The sequence below is a fragment of the Fopius arisanus genome, unplaced genomic scaffold (assembly GCF_000806365.1).
Source record: "Fopius arisanus strain USDA-PBARC FA_bdor unplaced genomic scaffold, ASM80636v1 scaffold00059, whole genome shotgun sequence".
NCBI classification, from domain to species: domain Eukaryota; kingdom Metazoa; phylum Arthropoda; class Insecta; order Hymenoptera; family Braconidae; genus Fopius; species Fopius arisanus.
The window spans coordinates 413,594-426,416 of NW_011887798.1; the positions used below are offsets into that span (position 1 = coordinate 413,594).

The 12,823-nt window shown below is 35.6% G+C and overlaps 2 protein-coding genes across 4 annotated transcripts in view; one reads left to right on the forward strand and one right to left on the reverse strand.

The window, feature by feature from the left end:
- LOC105268615 (uncharacterized) overlaps positions 1–12,823 on the reverse strand; it is a 104,067-nt gene that overhangs the window by 81,804 nt on the left and 9,440 nt on the right. For both annotated transcript variants that reach the window (XR_892348.1, XM_011308312.1), the window contains exon 2: positions 3,374–3,472. Coding sequence is in view for 1 of the 2 variants with exons in the window: in XM_011308312.1 (XP_011306614.1) it covers positions 3,374–3,466 (93 nt within the window). In the remaining variant the exon portion in view is untranslated. The remainder of the gene's footprint in view (positions 1–3,373; positions 3,473–12,823) is intronic.
- LOC105268613 (uncharacterized) overlaps positions 1–12,823 on the forward strand; it is a 52,264-nt gene that overhangs the window by 30,976 nt on the left and 8,465 nt on the right. For both annotated transcript variants that reach the window (XM_011308307.1, XM_011308308.1), the window contains exons 3-4: positions 12,063–12,118; positions 12,277–12,597. In XM_011308307.1, the coding sequence (XP_011306609.1) occupies positions 12,063–12,118; positions 12,277–12,597 (377 nt within the window). The remainder of the gene's footprint in view (positions 1–12,062; positions 12,119–12,276; positions 12,598–12,823) is intronic.

The following is a 12,823-nucleotide window of genomic DNA, read 5'->3' on the forward strand; positions in this document are numbered from 1 at the left end:
TCAGATCTCTAATGGTCATTTCAAGTGCATTTATTACATAGAAATTGTTACTATTATCTCATTACGCGTTACCGCTGAAATTTTGTCGTTTCAATGGAATATCTATTTTTTTATCGCCTAAAAAAGATTTATTTATTATATGAAATTTGGGTTTTAAACGAGCAATCATTTTTTTATTTAAATCGGAGGAATTGTTTAGTAATTTTATTTATCCAGAAGTTGTAATTGAACTTTTAAAAAATTTTCGATCATAATTGTACAGAAAAAAAACTGCACATTTATTTAAATATGCATTTAAATAAATATATAAAAATCAGTTCAATTCCCATAAAACTAATAATCAATTTTTACATAAATATATTAAATCATTGATAATCCATAAGACCGAAATGGAATTACGAGTATAATATCGTGACCGTGAAGTATTTTCGGTATTAAAAAGAAAATGGAAAAAAAGTCAAAGGGATAGATTAATCGCAATCTCCAAAGGGCAAAACGTCCGTTTAATTATTGCGACATAATCTGCTCACGGAGGATTTTCCATTTACCTCGATTATATTATCGAGCCCCTCCCAACTCTGCGGTATACCATTCAATTACACTCGTTCACCCACCGATTATTAATCGAATTAAACTTACTAACTTCACTCGTAACACACTGGTACACCCCACCAATTTTATTTACTTTAAAAATCGCGAGTAGATGTCAGTAGAGCAATTAATCAAGATATCAAGCAATTTTTATTGTTTTATGTTTATCCGGATTTACCCGGAATGACGCAATAAATTTCGCTATAAATATTCTCATAAACTGTTTTTCCCAAGACAACGCGTTCTTTTTATTACGAAGACATAAAAGAATCAATCTCTTGGGCTAACGAAAAATTCCTTTATCCTCCCTCTCTCTCTAGATTTTATTTCCTCCAAGGAAATAAATTCCGTGTTTTTTCCATCAATTTCATCGCTATAATAATTCCGGATTATCCAATTATTTTATTTATAAATAACACAATTACTCAAGGGTACACTGAACTCAATACTTTATATCGATATCCATCAATAATCGATAAATCAATCGAGAATTATTAAAAAATTGATAAAAATCCAGAGAGAAAGAAGTTGCGCAAAGAAAAATTAATTTTTCTTCAATCCCTGATAGCAGAGTGTTCCAAGAAAACTCACCCATCACTGGTAGTTCATGGCCGCGAACCTTGCCCTTTCACATCCCCCCACGGTCAATACACCCCTCATTTTCTTTCATTCTAATTCACCTTTACACGTGAACTTACCCCCTCGCATTCATATTTATTTCACAATATCTCTTTCACGTGCCTATATTCAAACCCTCCTCTCCATTCCTCCCCTTTTCACCCTTCTCCACCCTCTTTCACCCCCTCTCACCGTACACCCTTCACATTCGTCCATCGTTACTCCCAATTTGCCTGCCATACTCAGCGGCGATAAGACGCCCAACGGAGCACAACCAACTCTCCCACGCTTGGATAACTTTCCCACCCCCTTTCCACCCCTTCAAACCACCCATTCACCCCATTTCAGCCCCTTCAACTCCTCTCTCACTATCTTCTACTCCTCTTTTGTTCTCTTCTATCACTCCTTCACTCTTCCACCCTCTCAAAACCACCTACCACCCCCTAACCACCCTAAATCCCCCACCCTCCTACCCCCTCGCGAGTACACACAAACTCGGTGCTGGGATTTATCTCGAAATTAATGTGCCCAGCGACTCGGCACTGCTACCGAGTTTCAGTTTGTTAATTCAGGGATGAATTGGGGGTGGTTAAAGGGGGGAGCGTTAACTCTCGTGTGATCCTGCTTAATAGTTATTATTTTTGTTGATGCGTGTAGCGGTAATTGACTGCCGCTATTGCCTCTGCGGCATGATAAACGAATTGATGAATGAATTTAAAAAATTGGTATGAGATTTTTGGGTGAAAATTTAAACAATTGGTTGAAAAGTTATTGAATGTTATTGAATGATAGGTGAAAGGCTTTTGTCGATGGGAAAGGAAAATTTCTATTGTTTTTATAGTGGAGTATTTAAAGATGAATGAGACTCGATTTTTCAATTCAATTATTCCGGGAAAATAATGGAGAGTCGGGAAAATTTCAAAAAAAAATTAAAAATCTTAGAATTCCCTGAAACCCCACGAATTTCCTTGAATTCTACCTGAACCTTGAATTGTTTAAACATTTTCCATGCGTTATTGAAAAATATATAATATCCCATTGATATACATATTTTCAATATATCTCATAAAAAAAAAATAACTCCTATCCAAATATCTTTTGAAACGAAAAAAGCAGAGAATTTTCCATTTTCCTCAAATGAAGGAAAATTCAATCGGAAAATTCTTGAATTTCCAACAGACGAACGACATAAATTGACTAGAAATTTTAACTTAAAGTTGACTTGAATCTCAGACAATAGAAAACACAGACCGTCGAAACGAGATTGTGATTGAAACAATTTTCCCAGTAAAATCTGCAGTAATCGAGTTCCAGTGAATTCAACAACTAAATAATTTAATACCCCACCAGTAAACGCTCGAGATGTTCCCCAAGTATTGGACAATGTTGTTCATGGACGATAAAACCGAAGTACTCTGGACAATCCGTTGGATGCTGAGGAAGCACTTCCTCAGCCATTCCTTTTCTCATCGCGTGAATGCTTCGGACACCGAAACCCTAGATTAAATTCCGTCTTTACCCACAAGGTACCCTCGAGATTGGCCCCGTACCTTCACCACAAAATATTAGAATAATCCAAGGAACAATTTAATAGCCTGTCACACCCACTCCACCCCCATCGGCCCCTTATTTCAAGAGTCTCCTTCTATTTATATCCTCTCGTGTTTCTTTCATTCCGTTATTTCTCATTTCCTTTGTACCCGTGTTTATTACCATTGTTACAGCTCTCCTTTTATACCCATTTCCCCTTCGTCGTAGACGTCATTATACGCCTTGGAATTCTCCAACGAGCAAATGCTCTCGGTACTCTTAACATTTTCCCATTATCCCAGAATTTAGGTGAACGAAGGCATCGGGTTTTCTTCTCCATTTTCTATTTTCTCAAGTGCTTGCACCACTTTTTTTTTTCAATTCTTTTTTTTGTTCGCGAATCGCCCCAAAAAAATCGAGTCACAATAGATTTTTTTTTCCAATTCAGAATTTATCCACGATTTTTTACGAGTTTTTCAGCGCAATTTAAGTTAGTGATTTCATTATTTAAGGGGTAGAACGGAAGTTGATAAATAAATAGAGGGGAATGTTTGTAGATAATTACAGGGAATTATTATAATTGAATTAATTATAATAATTAAAATATAGGCTAATTAAAATATTGTTGACTTACCGGTGATGTCGATGATATTTCTGTGCCGCTCGATGATCGCCGGATCCATGATTGATGATCGCCGAATCCATGATTGATGATCGCCGAATCCATGATTGTCTGGAAACAAAATAATAAACAAATTACAATCTTCATACAAACACAATTTTTTAATTAACTAACTGCATTTCCCACATATATTTTCTCCATAAACTATAAATAAATCTCGAAAAAAAAAAAATCGATATTCAGAATTTCAAGATATCCCAACATTTCCCAATATTTCCCACAAAATAAAATTATCAAATTGAATACTGAAAACAATGGAAAAATAACCAGAAACATTTCCACGCGTAAAACCCGACAAACCAATCAAAATACGACAAGAGACAATCCATATAAAACCGGGAGAAAATTTCAGGTGTTGAAAAATTTCAACTTCGATTTTTCCATTGAGATAGAAATAAAGAAAAATTGACGAGTCGGTAGATGAAGTGTGTGGAAATGGTTGAGATCACCTGCAATTCAGGAAAAACCAAACGCTTTTGATTCCTCAGTGCCTTATATTCTCCTACCACCGGGAAATGACGAGAAAAAGTGATAGGTGAATGAGCACAAGAGTTTTTCCAACCAAAGGGAAATACAGGAATGGCGGTATGTGGGTGGCAAAGGGAGGCATTTTCTTCTTGAGGTGTATAACGTCTGCTGGTTTTCTTTTCAGTTCAACTCAAGAGGGAAAAAAAAAAAGACGTGGTGTGAAGCAATATTGCCCGACGGCAACTCCTCTCTGACATATCCTCTTTTTCTTTTCTCCTCTTTTATTACATTTTTTTTTATTACGCCAATTTTTTTCGCCCCTCTTTTGTGAGTCTAGTGCGTGGGCTGACGGAATTTTCCGGGATTTTTCCTCCCACTCGTGAGAAATATTCCGAGTATTCGGGGAAAGTATTTTGGTGAATGGGTTTATGAAGAGGCTTTATTAAAATTGAGGAATTGCCCGAGGCCGACAAGATTCAATGAGAGAATTCATTTGTCGAGGCTAGAATTTAATTATATCACATGCACTCATATAGTACCAAGATTCATCTGATTAAAAAATTTTACAAACTCATAAATCATTTGATGTAGTCTAATTGTTAATTTCGTCACGTTTATTACTCACGAGATTTAGCGATCAATTAATTTTCCCGCAGATGCATGTTCTCATAAACGACGTGGATGACAAAAAAAAATAAATGAAACCAAAATCACACGGTGGAAAAAGTATTTCCATTTTTATGAGCCTACGGGGGATATTCCCGGGCATGTTCGAGGCATTAAACTGTAGTCAACCCTATTTATAGTCACCGATACTATTTTTATCGAAAATAAAATAGAAAAAATTGGGGTTTCAACATTGAAGCTAAATCCGGTGCACGGAAAATTCCAGGGAAAAAGAAAAATAAATATGGATCATTTTTCCATATTCTCAAAAGTATATAGATTATACATTTTATGAATTTTTATGCTTATGCTGCCATAAAAATAAATTGTTTATATCACTTGCGTCAATTTGTGGTTTTTATACTCAGAGTTTTTATAAATATCTGGGAAATGATGCGTAATACCAAAAATTATGTCAAAACGTTTTTAATAGATCTGGTGGAGAGCTCCAAAAAAGGTAATAACATAAATTTCATAATTCTCATTAATTCCGGAGATATTCCTGAAAAACCTAACAAAGCGATGAATCGATTAAAAAATCGAGAGGACGCTATCGAGAATTCCATTATTTATTCAAATTTTCAATCAAATATCATTATTCACTATCAAATTCCATTGAATTCACAATAAAATCTCAAATCCCAGGGGAATCCCGAAACATAAAAATTTCCATCGCAAGAATTTCACTTCAGATTTTTCCCAACGCGTGGGAGAGAAAAATTCCTGGAAAATTCCATTAAAAATTTTCATTGTCACAATTTTCCCAATTGCCTGGTATTGTTCATGATTTCCGCACAAAGGCATCATCGCTCCATGAAAGGGGCAAGAGAGGGGGGTGGCAGAAGGGTGGGTTGATTTTGAATTGAGAATGGGCGATGGGAGAACTCGCGAATTCCCCCATTATACAAGATCTCACTTTCATCCGACTCTGGATGAAGCTCAACAACCGATAATTCAAGCCCCTGGAGCTTCTGAAATAACTCTCAGCCGAGGGGGTTGAGAAAATATCCCTCCCCCATGTATTCCACAACACAACTACCCCCTCAAAGACATCTTTACACTCTACACATTGCTGTTCTGAGAATTACAGCGTCACCCGGGTCTTTAGCGTCGTAAAATATAATGATCAAAGTTTAAAGAATTTTCATTTTAAAATTGCACCACTTAACGCGTAATTTACATTCGAGATTAAATTCTCATTAACAATAGAAACAACCAAATGATTTCAAATCATCAATGATTATTCCATTTCTATAATTTCTCAAGAAGATATTATAAATTCAAAATTCTGTGAGAAATCCGCGAAATAATAATATATAATAATGAATGTGTGCATAAATAATATAATAAATTGAATTAAAATTTTAATGGACCCCCAAAAGACAAAAATTTTCGAAAACCGACGAAATTGGAAAATTGGAAAATTTCGGCCGATAAATTGAGCCCTCAGATTGAACATTATCCGATTTTTACGTCATCCGTTATTTATTGACTCGCCACCGCTTTATCTCCCCTTTTTCCATTCATTTCTTTTTTTTTTTTCCAATATTGATCTGTTAATGAGTGTACACGATTCCAATCGTCCAATTCGGCACAATATTTACTCGTCCACAGTATTCGTAGGGACCCAAAGGCTTTTCCATTTTGGTGAATAACATTCCGCTGTCTCTGTCCAATGGTATGTACTAAATTCTATGTATTCGAGCTCAACCCAAGTGAGAGGAGAGAATGAAACTGCGGGATGTTGAGTGAAACTGAATGCACAGGGTTTGCAAGAGCGTGTGTTCATCCACCAACAAACCATTATAATGGTTTCACTGGATACCAAGCACGTATCTTGTTTTGGTGATCAGTGTTATCAGAACAAATGACCAGTCACTTATCATTTTTATTCCAAAAGTTTTCTATTCCCCGGGCTATTTCACCCGTCATTTGAAATAACAAGCTCTTTTTCGCGGTTAATATTGAAAAAAAATGCATTTTGCCTTGTCAAAACTGATATCAATTGAAAATTTATTAGGGGTGGAATTTTTATCCTGAACTATCAATTAAGACCTGTTAATTAATTTATGATCCCGGGTAAAAAAAAATTGTAATCGGAATATTTTTTCCAAATTTTCAAAAAATTTCTGGAAAACTTTTCAGAATTTTTTTTTTATGAAACAAAAAAAAATCGGACAACTAAACGATTTTATTTTTCGGAAAGGTTTTGAAAAATTTTTCCAAAATTTGAATAGGAATTTTTTTTCGATAATTTAGATGGCGTATTTTTTGAGAATATTGAAAAATCAAAAAAGTCAGAAAAAATTATATTCGTAAAAATTGTTGGAAAATTATGAAAAAAAATCTGGTAATTTCCATAATTTTCGAAACCATGAAAACTTCGAAAATTTTCCGAATTTCCTTGAACTATCAATTTATTGAAAGCCCGAATTTTCCAAAAATTTCCCCGACAAACGAGAAAAATGAGAAATTCAGAGATTGTCAATAAAAATCGAACAGAAACTGTAATTTAAAAAGTTCTTCAACAACGTGTCCAAACGATTCGAGTCCTTCCGGTTTTAAATTCCCCAGCAACTGCTCCCGAGAGTTAAATATCCCGAGTGAAGGGATTTTATCAGTACAATTTGTATGCAAATAGCATCTATCGGATAAGTAGCTACGTACGACTATATCCGAAATACCGGCAAAGCCAATGGTATGAGAAAGGAATAAAGAGCAGAAGCTGAAGTGGAAGAGTTTGGAATACACGACAAGTGACAACCGGCCATTTATCGTTGTTCAAACTAGATGCCATTTTGTCGGTTACTGGATTCAATGTTAATCCCACGAGTACATCCAAGTGTATAAATTTGACCAACACGTTCCACGATGTCAAGTATGGAATTGTGTTTGACGTGGGGCTATGAAGGCAGAACAATTTGACAGCGCAATGCCGGCAATTAGTCGGTGAATTGTCGGCTGACACCACCAACTCATCCATTTCCCAAAAAAAAAAAAGTTTCTACATTTCCCAATGAACTTTCAATACTCCCAAAAACTATTTACGCATTATTCAATCCACTGATAAGAGAAAACGAGAAAAAACTTTTTACAAATATTAAGAGAGGGAATTTTCCGAAAAATTCCCACAAGTCGTTGGAAATTTTAGAAAAAATCTATGAATTTTAGGTGGAGCCATGAAAAAATAGGAAGAAATAGAGTGGATTCACCGATAATTAACAAATAACAATGGACACATTGATTTTTCCGCTTTTCCGATAAATTCTCCCTGGGCTTTTCAAGTCTCTCACGTCTGACTTGTCGGTTACTGGTGTCACTAGCTGTCACCCCAGAATTCGAGAGTGGAAACAGCCAGTGGGAATAACACAGATATTTCCGCAGTATCGAGTACATTTGTATCTGATTGTGGCTTCAGCACTTGTTGAACCATAATCGAGTGAACTACAGATCGAGTATTTAAATTCAGAATTTCCAGGCGTTAATCTAGCCTAAAAAAAGTCAACGTGCCACCAGCAAAGGATTTTATCTGCTTTTGACGTTGCAATTATAAAAAATCCGGGCAATTAATTTCTCTTCCATTGCAATAGCGACGGTTTTTTTTTATTCACTCGTTAAATTTGTCGGATGTTTTCGAGAGCTCTCGGTGATTATTTGAAGAATAATTCCATCGATTTTGAACACCATTCAGAATATTTTTCATCAATAAATTGCAAAAAGAAATGAATGGGAGAAATTCCGTTCACGGACTTTTGGTATTTCAACTCACGTAATATTTGCTGTGGAAATGGCGATAGCCGTGGTTTCCGGTTTATTAGGTACCACCAGCGGAAACTCAACAGCAAAAATTCACGCTCCAGGCGATTGCAGAGAGAACAGAGGAAATAAAATCGAGAGAGTGTAGTTGAAAATGTAAAAAAATCGAGGATTTCCTGGCGTAAAACCTGAGAAAATAAATTCTCCATTTTACATTTTCGGAAAACTTGGAAAATACAAGAGGAAATTAACAGTTTCCACCGTTCAATTAATGATTGAACAATTAAAAACCAGAATGTATTAATAAAAAATGAAATAAATTACGAAAAAGTTAATTTTTATTCTCGCAATTCCCAGGAGATGAATTGAAGAGAAATTTTTCAAGAAGAAAACAAGTCGATGCTTTTCCCAGTCGAGTTCTCGACAGATATCTCTGAATCTATAAGAGATATCAGAATTTTTCATAGAACCTCTTTTGCTGAGGGAAATGAGAGTTATAAAAAAGCTATTACAAAAAAAAATGATATTTCTTTTAGATTCAGAGATATTCAACAAAAGCCTATCAGCTGATAAAAATTTCAAATAAAATTTGCTCTCACGTTCATGAAAAACGCAATGAGTCAATGAAAAATTGCAATATTTCTGCGGATTTTCTCGACATTTTCCCTCTTCTTCTCCATTTTAACTGGACTTCTAAAATATTAATATATTCCAGCGCAAAACGAGTATTTGACTGATTCCTGCATTTTCAAATTTTCAGTAGGCTTTCAGTTTTATTTCCCTCCGAGATAAATGTTGAAAAACTCTGGTGTATATATTTGCACGTGCTCGGATGTGGTTTTGCCGAGTGTGTATGTTTGGACACTCCAGGTTTTGTTGACAAAAAGAGGGACAAAGCCGAGTGGAAGAGAATTTGAGAGAGAGAAAGGGGATAACCGCTGTCGGATGAAATATTGGCAAACTGCAGCGTCGATGCATTACGTCCAATATTCGGGCTCGATATAAGTCCCACCCTCTCACCTTGTTTCCACCCATCCCTCCCCCATTTCCCCCTTGGCTACCGTTCAATACACTCTAAACACCGATCACGTGCGATGTAAACGTACCTCTGTAGCGCGTCCACTCATTTCACGTCTCAAAAAATATAAAAACATAAAAAAAAGGAAAAAAACACTGGACAAAAAAAAGCAGGAGAGAATGAACAGGAAAAATGGTGAAGTGGCAAAAGCAACGCCTGAGCATTATTTGGAAATTCTTTTTTTACTGAGGGCCATCTATTCCCCACCCCTCCTCCCTCCACCCCTTCCTTCTCATTTTTTTTTCCTTTTTTCCGCTTTTTTTTTCAATTCTACTCTCTCTCTCTCTCTCTCTCTCTCTCTCTCTCTCTCTCTTTCGTTCACGCTCCCGGGGATTTTATACCTTCCCTCGTATATTCCCCCATGTGTGCATTTTCTACTTCTGCGTTTTAAACTTTTTTTTGTTGTTGTTCCTTGTGATATGCACGTAGAACGTGGGTGTACGTTTCACTGAATTTTTTTCTCATTCTCTTGGTTTTGAAAAATGTCATAGCGAAATATTGCAATTTATCGATGTTCGATTAACGTTTTTAGAGTAACGATAAATATTGGAGGACAATAATTTACCGAGTCCCTCGATCTTTCCGGATTCAACTGATACAATTAATAACTTCCGTTGAAAAATAAATCCCCAAAATTTTTCAATTGTTCTTTTAGAAGAAAATAATTATTCATTCAATAAAAATTATCATTTGCCAATCGACAGCGACTTTGCCGAATCAAATGGAAAAAATATTGACGGATGAAAAATTCAGTAGTTGAAAAAGCGCTTGGTAAATTATTTTCCTCATACACCTGTTGCTATTAAATTGAATTCAACTCTATCCGCATAAATAATTACCGTGGCACTCCTTTTTACGGTATTTATGCGCCCGCAGATATACTGTTCATACCCCAACCCAAATGCCTTCCATCTCCCTCGCAATTTTCGGTTAAATTACGGGGGTTAATTAAAGCCTTCTACGCAGGCATTACTGGTACCGAGGCGCACACCCGAATATTCATTGAGCGCACGTGTTACCCCCTTACCTCCGAGAAAATGTGCGGCGAAGGAAAAAAAAAAGACACAGAACTTTTCAACTAACTTCGCTCTCGCTATTTCGCCAAGGGCTAAAAAAACTGAATAAAAAGAGATGAATCCACCGAGGATGAGAGGAAAAAATGTTTTTAAAAAAAAGACTCACTGGGTGCGGCATATGTTGTAATGACGTTGGGCATTAAAAGAATTAGGACACGAGAATTCGGAATAATGCGGAAAATTGCACTGACTATTTGCTCCTACACCTTCACACCCCGAAAAAATGATCTATTTTATAATGAAATAATTGAATTTATTCAAATGGAATGGAATATTTTTATTCGATATTTTATTCCACGGAGAGTAGTTATTTTTATTGTATGAAATAAACAAATTTGTTATGAATATTTCTTTGACATTTCCATTTGATTCGAATATCCCATTTCTCTGGCTATACGCGTCATAAAAAAGACTTCCCCGAAAAAAAAGAAAAGTAAATTTCATCAAAATTTTATGGTAAAATTGATTTACGACACGTAAATGTCAACTTTTTTTGATATTTTTTCGATTCATGAAATTGGAAATAAAAGAATTTTAAAGAGAAAAAGTTATTTCCAGGATTCTATCAAATAAAAATCAATAAATCCTTGACAGTAATACCAATAAACCGGAGAAAATGTTTGGGGATGCAGTTGCCAGGAGGCGAAAACGTGCGAAGTGGCTAGGAAAATATTGGATGTTATTACACCAAAGTATGAGGAAAAAAAAAAAGAAAAAGTACAAAGAAAATCCAAGCACTTGGATCTGACACTGAGTCCGATAGCTCTCAATAGACACTGAACTCCGTACACGAGAGTACATTGCTAACACATAACGTATACTTTATACAGTTACTCGGTACAAGTAGCATAAGTTGAAATAAAGTGGGCTTTACTCATGGGCACGGATGTACACTCCAAGAGGCACCATTAGCCATCTGCTTCATTATCTCTCATTTTCATTAGTGCTTTGAATGGCCTTATGTAACATCTCATCTCATCTTTGTACTCTCTATCATCTCTCCACCTCTTTCAGCACTTTAAACCAGTTTGTAATGAGATTTTCTGGGTCATTTTAATAATGAATAATTGAATTCCGGGTTGGAAAATTCATTAAAAGTACTCCACGCTGTTATCATTTTTTAAAAGGCTAATTTCGGTATAAAATTTCAGTGAATTTTCATAAAAAATTCCATTAAAAGTGAAATTCAAATGAAAATTGATAGAACTACGGAAAATTTAATATCCAAGTCAATTCCAGATTCCCTAGATTCTTCTCACAGGAATTCACAGTATTTTTTAATTAATGGAATTAATTTTTATAAATAAAAAATAGAGAAAATCTCGGAATCTATAAGAGACATCAAAATTTGTATTGGAACCTTTATTATAGCTCTCACCCCATTCTATAAAAAAGCTCTTACGAAAAATATGGATATCTCCCCTAGATCCGCAGATATCTATCGAAAACAAAATTGTCTAATTGAATCACCTCAACCAAACTTCATCAGACGCGAATTAAATAAAAAATAAGAGGAGATCTCCAACGGAAAATGACTGAAAAATATCTCCAAAATTACTCAAATATTTCTAATGAATTAATTTCTCTCTCATTTCAGGTGTTGAAGAGAGCAACAGTAAAGAATCATCTGAGGAGTTGGAAAGTCCAGTCTCGGTGAGTATTCATGAGGACTTCCACCGTCAAGATAACAATATAAGATAAGAGACTAAAAAAATATATTGTACAATCCACGTACCAAAAGAAGTAAAAAAGATAAAGACTTCAAGAGGGTGAAGAGTGGGATATAAAAAGGTCGGAATAAATGGCTTCAGGATGTGACGACAGAGACGACCGTTGATGATGCTGAGTACGATGAGGAGGACGAGGATGAGACTGAGGATATTGAGGATGTGGACGAGTATGAGGAGGAATTACGTGAGGTTGCAGAGTCACACGAGGCAATGTCCAGGGACGATCGTGGCAATTCAACGTCTGGTGTGAATCACTCCGAGGGAAATGTCGGTGATGATGAGACGAGAGCCACCAGGAATTTTGATTCACACGAGAAAAGTGTCGAGGTGGATTCATCTGACGAGAGTATGACGTCAAACGAGGCTATAAGCGATGAAACCGAGAGGGATAAGAGCATTCAAGTGAGTCTATTACATTTCTCTACCTGATTTTCATCGCTGAGAATTGGAAGATATCGAAGATATTGAAGAAATTCAAGTTGTGGAAAATTCACCACTTCCCTCTACTTTTTATCACTCGTCATTCAAAATTATTCAAGTATTTTATATAAAATAGATAAATCTACTGGAGCTTTCTCCTCAATTTTCAATACCATTGATCTTTCCGAGTTGATTAAAATTATTGAAA